The 19061-nt window shown below is 44.4% G+C and overlaps 1 protein-coding gene across 1 annotated transcript in view; it reads left to right on the forward strand.

The window, feature by feature from the left end:
- LOC115187638 (thyroglobulin) overlaps nucleotides 1-16376 on the forward strand; it is a 46179-nt gene extending 29803 nt beyond the window's left edge. The window contains exons 12-18 of the mRNA XM_029746607.1: nucleotides 154-321; nucleotides 1952-2119; nucleotides 2459-2646; nucleotides 12946-13053; nucleotides 13695-13835; nucleotides 14078-14274; nucleotides 16064-16376. Of these exons, the coding sequence (XP_029602467.1) occupies nucleotides 154-321; nucleotides 1952-2119; nucleotides 2459-2646; nucleotides 12946-13053; nucleotides 13695-13835; nucleotides 14078-14274; nucleotides 16064-16206 (1113 nt within the window). The 3' untranslated portion in view covers nucleotides 16207-16376. The remainder of the gene's footprint in view (nucleotides 1-153; nucleotides 322-1951; nucleotides 2120-2458; nucleotides 2647-12945; nucleotides 13054-13694; nucleotides 13836-14077; nucleotides 14275-16063) is intronic.
- Nucleotides 16377-19061: the final 2685 nt, after the last annotated feature.

Genomic DNA, 19061 nt, shown 5'->3' on the forward strand with positions numbered 1-19061 from the left:
CTGTGTTCTCCCCTGCCTCGGTGCTGAGTGGTTCTCTGACTCTGTCCCTCCTCTCTCTCTCTCTCTCCAGGGTGGCTCTGTGTTCTCCCCTGCCTCAGTGCTGAGTGGTTCTCTGACTCTGTCCCTCCTCTCTCTCTCTCTCTCTCTCTCCAGGGTGGCTCTGTGTTCTCCCCTGCCTCAGTGCTGAGTGTATCCAAAGCCCAGGGGCAGGCTGAGGCTCTGGCCCGGGAGCTGGGCTGTCCCCCCTCCTCTGACCCAGAACAGCTGGGCTCCTGCCTGAGAGCAGCTCCAGCACAGGACCTCAACGCTGCCCAGACTAAGGTATTGTTGGCCTTATAGACCCAGACTAAGGTACTGTTGGCCTTATAGACCCAGACTGAGGTACTGTTGGCCTTATAGACCCAGACTGAGGTACTGTTGGCCTTATAGACCCAGACTAAGGTACTGTTGGCCTTATAGACCCAGACTAAGGTACTGTTGGCCTTATAGACCCAGACTAAGGTACTGTTGGCCTTATAGACCCAGACTGAGGTACTGTTGGCCTTATAGACCCAGACCCAGACTAAGGTACTGTTGACCTTATAGACCCAGACTGAGGTACTGTTGGCCTTATAGACCTAGACTGAGGTACTGTTGGACTTATATACCCAGACTGAGGTACTGTTTGCCTTATAGACCCAGACTAAGGTACTGTTGGCCTTATAGTCACAGACTGAGGTACTGTTGGCCTTATAGACCCAGACTGAGGTACTGTTGGCCTTATAGACCCAGACTACGGTACTGTTGACCTTATAGACCCAGACCAATGACCCAGACTGAGGTAATGTTGGCCTTATAGACCCAGACTAAGGTACTGTTGGCTTTAGACCCAGACTGAGGTACTGTTGGCCTTAGACCCAGACTGAGGTACTGTTGGCCTTAGACCCAGACTAAGGTACTGTTGGCCTTATAGACCCAGACCAAGGACCCAGACTAAGGTACTGTTGGCCTTATAGACCCAGACTAAGGTACTGTTGGCTTTAGACCCAGACTGAGGTACTGTTGGCCTTAGACCCAGACTGAGGTACTGTTGGCCTTAGACCCAGACTGAGGTACTGTTGGCCTTAGACCCAGACTGAGGTACTGTTGGCCTTAGACCCAGACTGAGGTACTGTTGGCCTTAGACCCAGACTGAGGTACTGTTGGACTTATAGACCCAGACTGAGGTACTGTTGACCTTATAGACCCAGACTGAGGTACTGTTGACCTTATAGACCCAGACTGAGGTACTGTTGGACTTATAGACCCAGACTGAGGTACTGTTGACCTTATAGACCCAGACTGAGGTACTGTTGGCCTTATAGACCCAGACTGAGGTACTGTTGGCCTTATAGACCCAGACTGAGGTACTGTTGGCCTTATAGACCCAGACTGAGGTACTGTTGGCCTTATAGACCCAGACTGAGGTACTGTTGGCCTTATAGACCCAGACTAAGGTACTGTTGGCCTTAGACCCAGACTAAGGTACTGTTGGCCTTATAGACCCAGACTGAGGTACTGTTGGCCTTATAGATCCAGACTGAGGTACTGTTGGCCTTATAGACCCAGACCCAGACTAAGGTACTGTTGGCCTTATAGACCCAGACTAAGGTACTGTTGGCCTTATAGACCCAGACTGAGGTACTGTTGGCCTTATAGACCCAGACTGAGGTACTGTTGGCCTTATAGACCCAGACCCAGACTAAGGTACTGTTGGCCTTATAGTCACAGACTAAGGAAGGAAGCCTTATAGTCCCAGATGTAGCATAGGCTCTATGTATCCCAAATGGCACCCTATTCCCTGTTTAGTGCACTACTTTTGACCAAGGCCCATAGGGCTCTGGTCAGAAGTAGGGGGCTATAAAGGCAGTAGAGTGCTATTTGGGACGAAAACGTTTTTTTTCCCCCTCTTATTTTATGTTATCTGTTTCAGTTGCTGTCAGTCAGTGGGCCCCTGCAGGCTTGGGGTCCAGTGGTGGATGGGGTCTCTGTCCAGGGGAAACCCTCCATGGCCCTGATGAATGCAGGCTTCCACAGAGCTGACCTCCTGCTGGGCTCCTCCGCAGAGGATGGACTCATCAGCAGGGCCAAGAGGATCAAGGTGAGAACCGGAGATCCTATAATTCAAAGACGTTCTTTGTGTTTCTATGGCGAGAACATTCACCTCTAGTATCGTCCATCTATTTAGGTGTACCTGCTTATTAAGCTTTCCCCATGCTTCAGGATGGAATTGGGGAATTCCATCCTGAAGCTGAGTCTTTGTTTTTCATAGAGTGTAGGACATATTCTAATGCGTAGACTCCTAGTTCAACTCAGCTAGTGACTAGTATGTTAGCGGTTTGTCCTCATTCACATCATATTAGTATTGAGTAGTATTACTATGCTCAGCCACGTTTCATATCACCAACTTGTACTTTTCCCCCCTAATGTCTGACGACAGAACTTTGAGGAGCTCCAGGGGCGAGCTGCCAGTAAAACAGCGTTCTACGAAGCCCTGTCCAACTCTCTGGGTGGAGACGATGCCAATGCTTTTGTGAAGGCTGCAGCTACCTGGTTCTACTCCATGCAGCACTCTCCCTCTCCAGCCGGCTACAATCTCTTCTCTCAGGCTCTTAACAATGCAACCAGGTGAGAAATGTGCTAAGCACACTACTGTATACGGTATTCATGTAGTTCCGGAATACCTTCCTCTTATTCATTGAATTCAGTGTATAAATATCAAATCAAATTGTATTAGTCATATGCACCTAATACAACAGGTGTAAACCTCACAGTGAAATGCTTACTTACGAGCCCCGAACCAACAATGCAGTATAAGAAAAATAACGGATAAGAAATAAAAGTAACAAGTAATTAAAGAGCAGCAGTAAAATAACAATAGTGAGTCTATATACAGGGGGTACCGGTACAGAGTCAATGTGGAGGCTATATACAGGGGGTACCGGTACAGAGTCAATGTGGAGGCTATATACAGGAGGTACCGGTACAGAGTCAATGTGGAGGCTATATACAGGGTGTTATGGTACAGAGTCAATGTGGAGGCTATATACAGGAGGTACCGGTACAGAGTCAATGTGGAGGCTATATACAGGGTGTTACGGTACAGAGTCAATGTGGAGGCTATATACAGGGGGTACCAGTACAGAGTCAATGTGGAGACTATATACAGGGGGTACCGGTACGGAGTCAATGTGGAGGCTATATACAGGGGGTACCGGTACAGAGTCAATGTGGAGGCTATATACAGGGGTACCGGTACAGAGTCAATGTGGAGGCTATATACAGGAGGTACCGGTACAGAGTCAATATGGAGGCTATATACAGGGGGTACCGGTACAGAGTCAATGTGGAGGCTATATACAGGGGTACCGGTACAGAGTCAATGTGGAGGCTATATACAGGGGGGTACCGGTACAGAGTCAATGTGGAGGCTATATACAGGAGGTACCGGTACAGAGTCAATGTGGAGGCTATATACAGGGGGGTACCGGTACAGAGTCAATGTGGAGGCTATATACAGGAGGTACCGTACAGAGTCAATGTGGAGGCTATATACAGGGGGTACCGGTACAGAGTCAATGTGGAGGCTATATACAGGGGGTACCGGTACAGAGTCAATGTGGAGGCTATATACAGGGTGTACCGGTACAGAGTCAATGTGGAGGCTATATACAGGGGGTACAGGTACCGAGTCAATGTGGAGGCTATATACAGGGGGTACCGGTACAGAGTCAATGTGGAGGCTATATACAGGGGGTACCGGTACAGAGTCAATGTGGAGGCTATATACAGGGGGTACCGGTACAGAGTCAATGTGGAGACTATATACAGGGGGTACAGGTACCGAGTCAATGTGGAGGCTATATACAGGGGGTACCGGTACAGAGTCAATGTGGAGGCTATATACAGGGGGTACCAGTACAGAGTCAATGTGGAGGCTATATACAGGGGGTACCGGTACAGAGTCAATGTGGAGGCTATATACAGGGGGAACCGGTACAGAGTCAATGTGGAGGCTATATACAGGGGGTACCGGTACAGAGTCAATGTGGAGGCTATATACAGGGGGGTACCGGTACAGAGTCAATGTGGAGGCTATATACAGGGGGTACCGGTACAGAGTCAATGTGGAGGCTATATACAGGGGGTACCGGTACAGAGTCAATGTGGAGGCTATATACAGGGGGTACCGGTACAGAGTCAATGTGGAGGCTATATACAGGGCGTACCGGTACAGAGTCAATGTGGAGGCTATATACAGGGGGTACCGGTACAGAGTCAATGTGGAGGCTATATGCAGGGGGTACCGGTACAGAGTCAATGTGGAGGCTATATGCAGGGGGTACCGGTACAGAGTCAATGTGCGGGGGCACCGGTTAGTTGAGGTAATATGTACATGTAGGTAGAGTTATTAAAGTGAATATGCATAGATGACAGCAGAGAGTAGCAGCGTTTTAATGAGTGGGGGGGTAGCCATTTGATTATACAGTTCCTGTATGGAGAAGCAAGCACCATAATAATCATGTCACAAGATACCATTCTCTGTTCAGTTCTGTGTATTCAGTTATTAGTTCAGTTCACTTCATTTATTTGGCCTTTTACAGGAATTTGTCTCTTCACGTTCAAGAGCACTGAATTTTATACAATGAGTTCTGTTCAATGACTTCTAATCAAATCAAAGTTTATTTGTCACGTGTGCTGAATACAACAGGTGTAGACCTTACAGTGAAATGCTTCCTTACAGGCTCTAACCAATAGTGCGAAAAAAAAGGTGTGTGTGTGTGTGTGTGTGTGTGTGTGTGTGTGTGTGTGTGTGTGTGTAGGTAAGTAAAGAAATAGAACAACAGTAAAAAGACATTTGAAAATAACAGTAGCAAGGCTAAATACAGACACCGGTTAGTCAGGTTTATTGAGGTAGTATGTACATGTGGGTATGGTTAAAGTGACTATGCATATATGATGAACAGAGAGTAGCAGTAGCGTAAAAGAGGGGTTGGGGGGTGGTGGGTGGGACACAGTGCAGAGGGCCCGGTTAGCCAATGTGCGGGAGCACTGGTTGGTCGAGCCAATTGAGGTAGCATGTACATGAATGTATAGTTAAAGTGACTATGCATATAAGATAAACAGAGAGTAGCAGCAGCGTAAAAGAGGGGTTGGGGGGGCACAGTGAGTTCTGTTCAATGAGTTCTATACAGTGAGTTCTATACAGTGAGTTCTATACAGTGAGTTCTATATAATGAGTTCTGTTCAGTGAGTTCTGTACAGTGAGTTCTGTACAGTGAGTTCTGTACAGTGAGTTCTGTACAGTGAGTTCTGTACAGTGAGTTTTATACAGTGAGTTTTGTACAGTGAATTCTGTACAGTGAGTTCTATACAGTGAATTCTGTTCAATGAGTTCTATACAGTGAGTTCTATACAGTGAGTGTTATACAGTGACTGTTATACAGTGAGTTCTATACAGTGAGTTCTATACAGTGAGTTCTATACAGTGAGTTCTATACAGTGAGTTCTATACAGTGAATTCTGTTCAATGAGTTCTATAGAGTGAGTTCTATAGAGTGAGTTCTATACAGTGAGTGTTATACAGTGAGTGTTATACAGTGAGTTCTATACAGTGAGTTCTATACAGTGAGTTCTATACAGTGAGTTCTATACAGTGAGTTCTATACAGTGAGTTCTATACAGTGAGTTCTATACAGTGAATTCTATACAGTGAATTCTGTTCAATGAGTTCTATAGAGTGAGTTCTATAGAGTGAGTGTTGTACAGTGAGTGTTGTACAGTGAGTGTTGTACAGTGAGTGTTGTACAGTGAGTGTTGTACAGTGAGTTTTACACAGTGAGTTTTACACAGTGAATTCTGTACAGTGAGTTCTATACAGTGAGTGTTATACAGTGAGTGTTATACAGTGAGTGTTATACAGTGAGTGTTATACAGTGAGTTCTATACAGTGAGTTCTATACAGTGAATTCTGTTCAATGAGTTCTATAGAGTGAGTTCTATAGAGTGAGTTCTATAGAGTGAGTTCTATAGAGTGAGTGTTGTACAGTGAGTTCTATACAGTGAGTTACAGTGCCTTCAGAAAGTATTCATATCCCTTGACTTATTCCACATGTTGTATTACAGCCTGAATTCAAAATGGATCAAATGCATATTTTTCCTCACCCATCTACACACAATACCCTATAATGACAAATGTATTGAAAATGAAACACAGAAATATCTCATTTACATAAGTATTCACACCTGATACACCTTTGGCGGAGATTAAAGCTTTAAGTCGTCTTGTGTATGTCTGTATCAGCTTTGCACGTCTGGATTTTGAGATTTTCTCTCATTCTTCCTTGCTGATTTTCTCAAATCTGTTAAATTAGATGGTTGAGCGGCGGTGATCAGCAATCTTCAAGTCTTTCCACAGATTTTCAATGGGATTCAAGTTTGGGCTTTGGCTGGGCCACTCAAATACTTTCACATTCTTGTTCTGAAGCCATTCCTGCATTGCTTTGGCTCTATGCTTGCAGTCATTGTCCTATTGGAATGTAAATCTTCACCCCCAGTCTAAGGTCGTTTGCACTCTGAAACAGGTTCTCATATAGGATCTTCCTGTATTTTTTTCCTATATTTTCCTCTATCCTTACCAGTCTCCCAGTCCCTGCCGCTGAAAAGCCTCCCCATAGCATGATGCTGCCACCACCATGCTTCACAGTCGGGATGGTGTTAGAAGGGTGATGAGCTATGCCTGGTTTTGTCCAAACATAGTGCTTTGTATTCAGGCCAAAGAGTTACATTTTTGTCAGACCACAGAATATTTTGCCTTATGCTCAGTCTTTCATGGGCCTTTTTGCAAACTCCAGGCGTGCTGTCATGTGCCATTTTCTCAGGAGTGGCTTCCATCTGACCACTCTTCCATAAAGCCCAGATTGGTGAAGCGCTGTAGAGACTGTTGTCCTTCTGGTAGGTTCTCCCATCTCAGCCAAGGAACTCTGCAGTTTTGTCAGAGTGGTCATTGGGTTCTTGGTCTCCTCCCTGACCAAGGTCCTTCTTGCCTGGTTGCTCAGTTATGTCAGACAGGCAGCTCTAGACAGTTAGGTCAGACAGGCAGCTCTAGACAGTTAGGTCAGACAGGCAGCTCTAGACAGTTAGGTCAGACGGGCAGCTCTAGACAGTTAGGTCAGACAGGCAGCTCTAGACAGTTAGGTCAGACAGGCAGCTCTAGACAGTTAGGTCAGACAGGCAGCTCTAGACAGTTAGGTCAGACAGGCAGCTCTAGACAGTTAGGTCAGACAGGCAGCTCTAGAGTCTGGGTTGTTCCATATTTTTTCAACTTCCCGATGATGAAGACCACTGTGCTCTTGGAAACTTTCAACACTCTTGAAATTGTTTTATACTCTTCCCCAGATATATGCCTCATCACAATTGAGATCAGAGATCTACGGACAGTTCCTTGGACTTCATGGTATAGTTTCCACTGTCAACTGTGGGACCTTATATAGTCAGGTGTGTTTCTTTCTAAATCATGTTCAAACAATTGAATTGGCCACAGGTGGACTCCAATCAAGTTGTAGTGACATCTCAAAGATGATCAAAGGATATTGAATGCACCTTGAGCTCAATTTGGATTGTCACAGGAAAGGGGTATGAATACATATGTAAATGAGATATATATATATATATATATATACATTTTTTTGGTTGATAAGTTAGTAACAAATTCTAAAAACATGTTTCACTTTGTCATCATTGGATATTGTGTGCAGATGGGTGAGAGCATGTTTTATTTAATCCATTTTTAATTCAGGCTCTAACACAACAACATGTCGAATACGTCAAGGGGTATGAATACTTTCTGAAGGCCATACATTGAGTTCTGTGCAGTGAGTTATGTGCAGTGAGTTCTGCGCAGTGAGTTCTGCGCAGTGAGTTAGTGAGTTCTGCGCAGTGAGTTCTGCACAGTGAGTTCTGCGCAGTGAGTTCTGCGCAGTGAGTTCTGCGCAGTGAGTTCTGCGCAGTGAGTTCTGCGCAGTGAGTTCTGCGCAGTGAGTTCTGCGCAGTGAGTTCTGTGCAGTGAATTCTGTACAGTGAATTCTATGCAGTGCAGAGTGAGTGGAAACTCATATCTAGACTATTGACCTCTTTACACTGTCATATGTTGCTTTACTGTGATTGACAAATGACACCCTATTCCCTATATAGTGGACTACTTTAGACCAGAGCCCTGTGGGAGCCCTGTGGCTCCTGTTCAAAAGTAGTGCACTATAAAGGGAATAGGGTGCCATTTGGGACGCAACTATGAAGAGCTGGAACAGAGTGTGTTTCACTTGTGGTCTTGAGGAAGGAAACAGCCAGCCGAGTGAAGACTGAAATAACCTGAGGATTTAGAAGGACTGTGTGAACTGTTTTACTGATGGTGTTAGAAGCAGTGTGTTTAGAAAAGAAAGGAATGTAACAATTCAGAAATAGATCTACTAGTGCCGTGGCTGGGCCATTTAACTTGGCCCTGACATGTGGCGCAGACCAAGCTTTTCACCAGAAATGTGCCATAAGGAAACAGTATATGTCAGGGCCCATATTCATAAAGCGTCTTAGAGAAGGAATCCTGATCTAGGACCAGTTTTGCCTTTTGGATTATAAAATTAATGGATAGATGGAATCTGATTCTATACTGAACAAAAATATAAATGCAACATGCAACAATTTCAATGATTTTACTGAGTTACAGTTCATATAAGGAAATCAGTCAATTGAAATAAATTCATTAGGCCTTAATCTATGGATTTCACATGACTGGGCAGGGGTGCAGCTATGGGTGGGCCTTGGAGGGCATAGGCCCACCCACTTGGCAGCCAGGCCAAGCCAATCGGAATGAGTTTTTCCCCACAAAAGGACTTCATTACAGACAAAAATACTCCTCAGCACCCCCTTTCACACGATCCTGCAGATGAAGAAGCTGGATGTGGATGTACTGGGCTGGTGTGGTTACACGTGGTCTGCAGTTGTGAGGCCGGTTGGACGTACTGCCAAATTCTCTAAAACTACGTTGGAGGCGGCTTATGGTAGAGACATGAACATTCAGCTCTCTGGCAACAGCTCTGGTGGACATTCCTGCAGTCTGCATGCCAATTGTACTCACCCTGACAACTTGAGGCATCTGCGACATTGTGTTGTGTGACAAAACTGATCATTTTAAAGTGGCCTTTAATCGTCCACGGTGCACCTGTGCAATGATCATGCTGTTTAATCAGCTTCTTGATATGCCACACCTGTCACAGGTGGATGGATTATCTTGGCAACGGAGAAATGCTCACTAACAGGGATGTGAACAATTTATGCGCAAAATTTGAGAGAAATACGCTTTTTGTGCGTTTGGAAAATTTGCTAGGATTTTGAATTTCAGCTCATGAAACATGGAACCAACACTTTACATGTTGCCTTTATATTTCTGTTCAGTGTAGATCAGCTCATGAATACGGTCCCAGATTCACTCAAGATCAATCATTTTTTTCTGTCATCTTATATGCAATGGATTTTGTACATACTGTATGTCTCTCTAGTTCTGCAGTATTGACAGAGATGTTCTGCATACAGTATATCTGCAGTATTGACAGATGTTCTGCATACAGTATATCTGCAGTATTGACAGAGATGTTCTGCATACAGTATATCTGCAGTATTGATGTTCTGCATACAGAGATATGCAGTTGACAGATGTTCTGCTACAGTATATCTGCAGTATTGACAGATGTTCTGCATACAGTATATCTGCAGTATTGACAGATGTTCTGCATACAGTATATCTGCAGTATTGACAGATGTTTGCATTACAGATATCTGCACATATTGACAGATGTTATGCATACAGTATATCTGCAGTATTGACAGATGTTCTGCATACAGTATATCTGCAGTATGAGGATGTTCTGATACAGTATATCTGCAGTATTGACAGATGTTCTGCATACAGATATCTGCAGTATTGACAGATGTTCTGAACTCAGTATAGCGCAGTATTGACAGATGTTCTGCATACAGTATATCTGCAGTATTGACAGATGTTCTGCATACAGTATATCTGCAGTATTGACAGATGTTCTGCATACAGTATATCTGCAGTATTGACAGAGATGTTCTGCATACAGTATATCTGCAGTATTGACAGATGTTCTGCATACAGTATATCTGCAGTATTGACAGATGTTCTGAATACAGTATATCTGCAGTATTGACAGATGTTCTGAATACAGTATATCTGCAGTATTGACAGAGATGTTCTGAATACAGTATATCTGCAGTATTGACAGATGTTCTGAATACAGTATATCTGCAGTATTGACAGATGTTCTGCATACAGTATATCTGCAGTATTGACAGAGATGTTCTGCATACAGTATATCTGCAGTATTGACAGAGATGTTCTGCATACAGTATATCTGCAGTATTGACAGAGATGTTCTGCATACAGTATATCTGCAGTATTGACAGATGTTCTGAATACAGTATATCTGCAGTATTGACAGATGTTCTGAATACAGTATATCTGCAGTATTGACAGAGATGTTCTGCATACAGTATATCTGCAGTATTGACAGATGTTCTGAATACAGTATATCTGCAGTATTGACAGATGTTCTGCATACAGTATATCTGCAGTATTGACAGAGATGTTCTGTATACTGTATATCTGCAGTATTGACAGAGATATCCTTCTAATGCCCTTGATCCAGGCTTCGGTAGTGATATGTATGTTTGCTGCTGCCTCTGCTCTTCAGCATCTACTGCACTGGACTTCACCCACATAATAACTAGTGTCAAATATAGCAGGGAACAGGGCTGAGGCTGACCCACACAACACACCCATGGACCTGAGGTTAGCTCAGGATAACAACCGACCGATGCCTTGAAGACAAACAACAGCATATCTCACGTTCCCAATAAGACCATGTCTACATGTATTTTAGTAGAAGACTCCTGACCTGAAACTATCACTGTGCTAGGAGTTCTACTAGACATTCTCCAGAGTTCAAAATGCCTGGAATTAAAAGGCAGATATGTCCACTGCTTGTTTATCCAGATCCATCAGTGTATTTTGGCTGCAGCAGGAGTGGTCCTCACTCAGTAAATACCTGCCTTGCTGTAACACACTGGGGATGTCCCAAATGGCACCCTAATCCCTGCATAGTGAACTACACCTATAGGCACTGGTCAAAGTAGTGCACTATATAGGGAATAGGGTGCCATTTGGAACCTAGTCTTAGTTAACTAGCCTGGCACTGTGGCAGCCAGACAGACCATCTCTTCTAAAGTGAAAACTAGTCTTAGTTAACTAGCCTGGCACTGTGGCAGCCAGACAGACCATATCTTCTAAAGTGAAACCTAGTCTTAGTTAACTAGCATGGCACTGTGGCAGCCAGACAGACCATCTCTTCTAAAGTGAAACCTAGTCTTAGTTAACTAGCCTGGCACTGTGGCAGCCAGACAGACCATATCTTCTAAAGTGAAACCTAGTCTTAGTTAACTAGCCTGGCACTGTGGCAGCCAGACAGACCATATCTTCTAAAGTGAAACCTAGTCTTAGTTAACTAGCATGGCACTGTGGCAGCCAGACAGACCATCTCTTCTAAAGTGAAAACTAGTCTTAGTTAACTAGCCTGGCACTGTGGCAGCCAGACAGACCATATCTTCTAAAGTGAAACCTAGTCTTAGTTAACTAGCCTGGCACTGTGGCAGCCAGACAGACCATATCTTCTAAAGTGAAACCTAGTCTTAGTTAACTAGCCTGGCACTGTGGCAGCCAGACAGACCATATCTTCTAAAGTGAAACCTAGTCTTAGTTAACTAGCATGGCACTGTGGCAGCCAGACAGACCATATCTTCTAAAGTGAAACCTAGTCTTAGTTAACTAGCCTGGCACTGTGGCAGCCAGACAGACCATATCTTCTCAAGACACAAACATACACACTCACGGCCCTCAGTCACACATGTAAATGTTTGGTTTGTTTGACAACACTGTGTGAGTGATTGTCAATGAACTGCTGTCCTGTCATGTAATGAACTGCTGTCCTGTCATGTAATGAACTGCTGTCCTGTCATGTACAGAATAGGTACACCTTGCTTTATCCTTTCTCTCACTCTTTGTCCCCAAAGAAAAGGGAAACAATGATGTGAAGTGTGTTTCATTTCTCAACAATCTCTCTCTCTCTCTCTCTCTCTCTCTCTCTCTCTCTCTCTCTCTCTCTCTCTCTCTCTCTCTCTCTCTCTCTCTCTCTCTGTCTCTGTCTCTGTCTCTGTCTGTGTATCTGTCTCTCTGTATCTGTCTCTGTGTATCTGTCTCTGTCTCTCTGTATCTGTCTCTGTGTATCTCTCTCTCTCTCTCTCTGTATCTGTCTCTCTGTATCTGTCTCTCTCTCTCTCTCTCTCTCTCTCTCTCTCTCTCTCTCTCTCTCTCTCTCTCTCTCTCTCTCTCTGTCTCTGTCTCTCTGTATCTGTCTCTGTCTCTCTGTATCTGTCTCTCTGTATCTGTCTCTCTGTATCTGTCTCTCTGTATCTGTCTCTCTCTCTCTCTCTCTCTCTCTCTCTCTCTCTCTCTGTATCTCTGTATCTCTGTATCTCTGTCTCTCTGTATCTGTCTCTCTCTCTGTATCTGTCTCTCTCTCTGTATCTGTCTCTCTCTCTGTATCTGTCTCTCTGTATCTGTCTCTCTGTATCTCTCTCTCTCTCTCTCTCTGTCTCTGTATCTCTGTATCTGTCTCTCTGTATCTCTCTCTCTGTCTCTGTATCTCTGTATCTGTCTCTCTGTATCTCTCTCTCTCTCTCTCTCTGTCTCTGTATCTCTGTATCTGTCTCTCTGTATCTGTCTCTCTGTATCTCTCTCTCTGTATCTCTCTCTCTGTATCTGTCTCTCTGTATCTGTCTCTCTGTGTCTCTGTGCAGAGATCTCTTCATTGTGTGCCCCACCATAAAGATGGCCAACTTCTGGGCAGCTAACACCAGATCCAATGTGTTCATGTACCACCTGCCCGAGGACACCGCCCAGACCAGGTAATCACTGGGTGTGAGGAGGACTAGGCAGCCAGGAAGCCAGGTCAGGTCAGGGCTCCAGACCGTTGACTACTAGTCAAGTAGTACTTGCGTTAACTCAGACTACCTTGTTGTGTCCAGCAATACTATTACATTTGTTTTGCTGTGTTGCTAGGGAAGTGGCATGATAATCTATTTATTTGTTTTGTTTCGCTGTGTTGCTAGGGAAGTGGCATGAGAATGTATTATTTGTTTTGTTTTGCTGTGTTTGCTAGGGAAGTGCCATGATGTATTATTTATTTGTTTTGCCGTGTTGCTAGGGATGTGACATGATAATGTATTATTTGTTTTGCTGTGTTGCTAGGGAAGTGCCATGATGATGTATTATTTATTTTGTTTTGCCGTGTTGCTAGGGAAGTGGCATGATGATGTATTATTTATTTTGTTTTGCTGTGTTGCTAGGGAAGTGGCATGATGATGTATTATTTATTTTGTTTTGCTGTGTTGCTAGGGAAGTGGCATGATAATGTATTATTTATTTGTTTTGCTGTGTTGCTAGGGAAGTGGCATGATGATGTATTATTTATTTTGTTTTGCTGTGTTGCTAGGGAAGTGGCATGATAATGTAGTGTTTATTTGTGTGTGATTTGCTTTCATTTCAGTGCTGACCTGTCAGTACCCCTGGATGTCCACTATGCTTTTGGCCTCCCTCACAGCCCCCTGACCTACGACCTGTTCACCAACACAGAGAGACGCCTGTCTCTACAGATGATGACCTACATGGCCAACTTCATCAAGTCCGGGTAAAAAAAAGGAAAACGAAACAGAAATGACTTTAAATAAACGCCAACCATACTTTATAGTATTGCCTTTTCCATCTAAATCAATTTGTTTATTTTGTATTGTTTGTTACATCTAAACCAATCTGCATGACTGGAGAATACTGCCTCATGCATGTGGTGTCAGAATATATAATATCTGTCATTTAGCAGACACTTCGTGCGTACATCACGTCTCTTACTGTACGTTTTCTCTTTCTGAACAGAAATCCCAACCAGGCTCACAGTGTGTCCCGTGTGGCCTTCAGCGAGGCGGCGCTGCCCCCCTGGCATGCCTTCCAGCCTCACCCTGAGGGGGACAGCTATATGGAGGTGGAGCCAGGCCTCAGCAACCACAGGGGCCTCCGCAGGGCCCAGTGCTCCTTCTGGGCCGACTATGTCCCCGCTCTGACCGCCTCCACTGGTGGGTACAAGTCCAAACTGAAAATAAGATTAAGTAAAACTTCACTTTGCCAAACAAACCACAGACATCTTTGCCGGAAAAAAAACAATGACACTAACACAAAGGCTAAATAAAAAACACAAAACAAGTATTAATTATTCCCTTCCTGTTCTTTCAGTGTCAGGACATACATAGAAACATACAATGCATTCAGAAAGTATTCATACACCTTCCTTTTTCTTCATTTTGTTACGTTACAGCCTTATTCTAAAATGTATTCAATAATTTCCCCCCCCCCCTCATAAATCTATACACAATACCCAATAATGACAAAGAAAAAAGTTTTTTTTAAAACATATTTACATAGTATTCAGACCCTTTGCTATGAGACTCAAAATTGAGCTCAGGTGCATCCTGTTTCCATTGATCATCCTTGAGATGTTTCTACAACTAGATTGGCATCCACCTGTGGTAAATTCAATTGATTGGACATGATTTAGAAAGGCACACACCTGTCTATGTAAGGTCGAACAGAGCAAAAACCAAGCCATGAGGTCGAAGGAATTGTCCGTAGAGCTCCGAGACAGGATTTCTGCAGCATTGAATATCCCCAAGAACTCAGTGGACTCCATCATTCTTAAATTGAAGAAGTTTGGAACCACCAAGACTCTTCCTAGAGCTGGCCACCTGGCCAAACTGAGCAATCGGGGCAGAAGGGCCTTGGTCAGGGAAGTGACCAAGAACCCAATGGTCACTCTGACAAAGTTCCTCTGTGGAGATGGGAGAACCTTCCAGAAAGACAACCATCTCTGCAGCACTCCATCTATCAGGCCTCCATCTATCAGGCCAGTAAAAGGCACATGACAGCCAGCTTGGAGTTTGCCAAAAGGCATCTAAAGGACTTTTAAACCATGAGAAACAAGATTCTCTCATCTGATGAAACCATGATTGAACTCTTTGGCCTGAATGCCAAGCGTCACGTCTGGAGGAAACCTGGCACCATCCCTATAGTGAAGCATGGTGCTGGCAGCATAATGCTGTGGGGATGGTTTTCAGCGGAAGGGACTGGGAGACTAGTCAGGATCGAGGAAAAGATGAACGGAGCAAAGTACAGAGAGATCCTTGAAGAAAACTTGTTCCAGAACGCTCAGGACCTCAGACTGGGGCAAATGTTCACCTTCCAACAGGACAAGACCGTAAGCACACAGCTAAGACAACGCAGGACTGGCTTCGGGATAAGTCTCTGAATGTCCTTGAGTGGCCAAGCCAGAGCCCGGACTTGAACCCGATCTAACATCTATGGAGAGACCTGAAAATAGCTGTGCAGCGACGCTCCCCATCCAACCAGACAGAGCTTGAGAGGATCTGCAGAGAAGAATGGGAGAAACTCCCCAAATACAGGTGTGCCAAGCTTGTAGCGTCATACCCAAGAAGACTCGAGGCTGTTAATCGCTGCTAAAGGTGCTTCAACAAAGTACTGAGTACTTATGTAATATTTATAAAAAACTGTTTTTGCTTTGTCTTTATGGGTTATTGTGTGTAGATTGATGAGAAAAAAACAATGTAATCCATTTTAGAATAAGGCTGTAACGTAACAAAATGTGGAAAAAGTCAAGGGATCTGAATACTTTGCAATGTATGTAGCCAGTAATTAGAGGTTTGCTACTGTATGTACTTAGATGGTGCCAAACGTCCAGTCTCCGTCTGCAGAGCTTTAGGAAAAACATCCATATATCACCACTTTAGAGAAGCTACTCTTACTTCACAGGATGACTTGGTGTCACAAGAAAGATGTCTCTCTGTTTTTCAGGAAAACTTTCATCTGCTGTGTTGGAAGGGGAATCTGCTGGTTTGGGGGCTGGAACTCCAACACCAGAAACCAAGTTATTTGTTGATTTCTTGACAACTGTCACCCAGAGCAAACCCAAGTCAGAGAAGGATGCTTATAATTAGAAAGAACTTCCACACTACGTACTGTCTAATCTGCATTTAGGGTTTATCACTCACACATAGTGAGAAATGACATGTTTCAACTGCCAAAGTAGTCTGTAAATTAAGTTGTGTCATTTAACTGCCTGTTAGTTTCCATACAAATGAAATAAAACAATTGCATTACAAAATAATCCTGAAGTCTGTGATGTTGTTTACACTTCCTTCACGTCTAGAATAGTAATCAGGTAATCTCTCATGATAGCCTGAACATTCAAATCAACTTGCTCATTTGGGTCTGTGTGCTGGGATTGGTAACGAAGGAGACATTTTCTAAGTAAGAGACATTACTTTAAATGAGTCAAATCGGATAATCTCCTGTGTCAGTTACTAGACTGATAATAGAGGTGTAAAACAGCTGTCTTATTGAAGTGTACGTTTGGTGAAAGTTTCCAGAAACTTCCATCCGTGTGAAGTCTTGTTTCACTTGGCTGCGTCCCAATTGTGTGTACCCTACTATTTTAGTGCACAAATTTTGACCAGAGTCATATGGGCCCTGGTCCAACGTAGTGCGCTATTTAGGGTGCCATTTGAGATGCACCCTTTGTGCGTTTAAGAAAGTGGATTGTTGGACAATTCCAGGTGTTCATAGCCACGGGGGGGTTGAAAGTAACAACCAAGGAATTATCTCACTAATCTAACAGAATGCTTGCCTTCCTTTTCATACCAATGACTTTTCAAACCAACCAAAGGCCAAGAGCAACTAAGTACTCTTTCCAAGATGCCCCTCTAGGAATGTTCCAAAATGATATCCCAAAATATACTGCTCAAAAAAATAAAGGGAACACTTATACAACACATCCTAGATCTGAATGAAAGAAATAATCTTATTAAATACTTTTTTCTTTACATAGTTGAATGTGCTGACAACAAAATCACACAAAAATAATCAATGGAAATCCAATTTATCAACCCATGGAGGTCTGGATTTGGAGTCACACTCAAAATTAAAGTGGAAAACCACACTACAGGCTGATCCAACTTTGATGTAATGTCCTTAAAACAAGTCAAAATGAGGCTCAGTAGTGTGTGTGGCCTCCACGTGCCTGTATGACCTCCCTACAACGCCTGGGCATGCTCCTGATGAGGTGGCGGATGGTCTCCTGAGGGATCTCCTCCCAGACCTGGACTAAAGCATCCGCCAACTCCTGGACAGTCTGTGGTGCAACGTGGCGTTGGTGGATGGAGCGAGACATGATGTCCCAGATGTGCTCAATTGGATTCAGGTCTGGGGAACGGGCGGGCCAGTCCATAGCATCAATGCCTTCCTCTTGCAGGAACTGCTGACACACTCCAGCCCACATGAGGTCTAGCATTGTCTTGCATTAGGAGGAACCCAGGGCCAACCGCACCAGCATATGGTCTCACAAGGGGTCTGAGGATCTCATCTCGGTACCTAATGGCAGTCAGGCTACCTCTGGCGAGCACATGGAGGGCTGTGCGGCCCCCCAAAGAAATGCCACCCCACACCATGACTGACCCACCGCCAAACCGGTCATGCTGGAGGATGTTGCAGGCAGCAGAACATTCTCCACGGCGTCTCCAGACTCTGTCACGTCTGTCACGTGCTCAGTGTGAACCTGCTTTCATCTGTGAAGAGCACAGGGCGCCAGTGGCGAATTTGCCAATCTTGGTGTTCTCTGGCAAATGCCAAACGTCCTGCACGGTGTTGGGCTGTAAGCACAACCCCCACCTGTGGACGTCGGGCCCTCATACCACCCTCATGGAGTCTGTTTTCTGACCGGTTTGAGCAGACACATGCACATTTGTGGCCTGCTGGAGGTCATTTTGCAGGGCTCTGGCAGTGCTTCTCCTGCTCCTCCTTGCACAAAGGCAGAGGTAGCGGTCCTGCTGCTGGGTTGATGCCCTCCTACTGCCTCCTCCATGTCTCCTGATGTACTGGCCTGTCTCCTGGTAGCGCCTCCATGCTCTGGACACTATGCTGACAGACACAGCAAACCTTCTTGCCACAGCTCGCATTGATGTGCCATCCTGGATGAGCTGCACTACCTGAGCCACTTGTGTGGGTTGTAGACTCCGTCTCACGCTACCACTAGAGTGAAAGCACCGCCAGCATTCAAAAGTGACCAAAACATCAGCCAGGAAGCATAGGAACTGAGAAGTGGTCTGTGGTCCCCACCTGCAGAACCACTCCTTTATTGGGGGTGTCTTGCTAATTGCCTATAATTTCCACCTGTTGTCTATTCCATTTGCACAACAGCATGTGAAATTTATTGTCAATCAGTGTTGCTTCCTAAGTGGACAGTTTGATTTCACAGAAGTGTGATTGACTTGGAGTTACATTGTGTTGTTTAAGTGTTCCCTTTATTTTTTTGAGCAGTGTATATTTCTACTATTACATATTAACACATAAACCAACACTTCAATAACGTTTGTCATTACTTCCTCTTTCAGTTATATATGTCACATTCTTGAATTTCTTCACCCGCAGGATAATTCATCACTTTGGCCAGTTGCTCGAAAGGAGACAACAAGAGATACAATCTAAAAGATAAGGGTGCCCATGAGGTCCCTCTAGTCCTAGTGGCCCCAGGGTTTACTTCTGTAGAGACTGACTGAGCTGGCCCTAACCTTACAGGGTTTACTACTGTAGAGACTGACTGAGCTGGTCCTAACCTTACAGGGTTTACTACTGTAGAGACTGACTGAGCTGGCCCTAACCTTACAGGGTTTACTACTGTAGAGACTGACTGAGCTGGTCCTAACCTTACAGGGTTTACTACTGTAGAGACTGACTGAGCTGGCCCTAACCTTACAGGGTTTACTACTGTAGAGACTGACTGAGCTGGTCCTAACCT

Source organism: Salmo trutta, unplaced genomic scaffold (genome assembly GCF_901001165.1).
Source record: "Salmo trutta unplaced genomic scaffold, fSalTru1.1, whole genome shotgun sequence".
NCBI lineage: Eukaryota > Metazoa > Chordata > Actinopteri > Salmoniformes > Salmonidae > Salmo > Salmo trutta.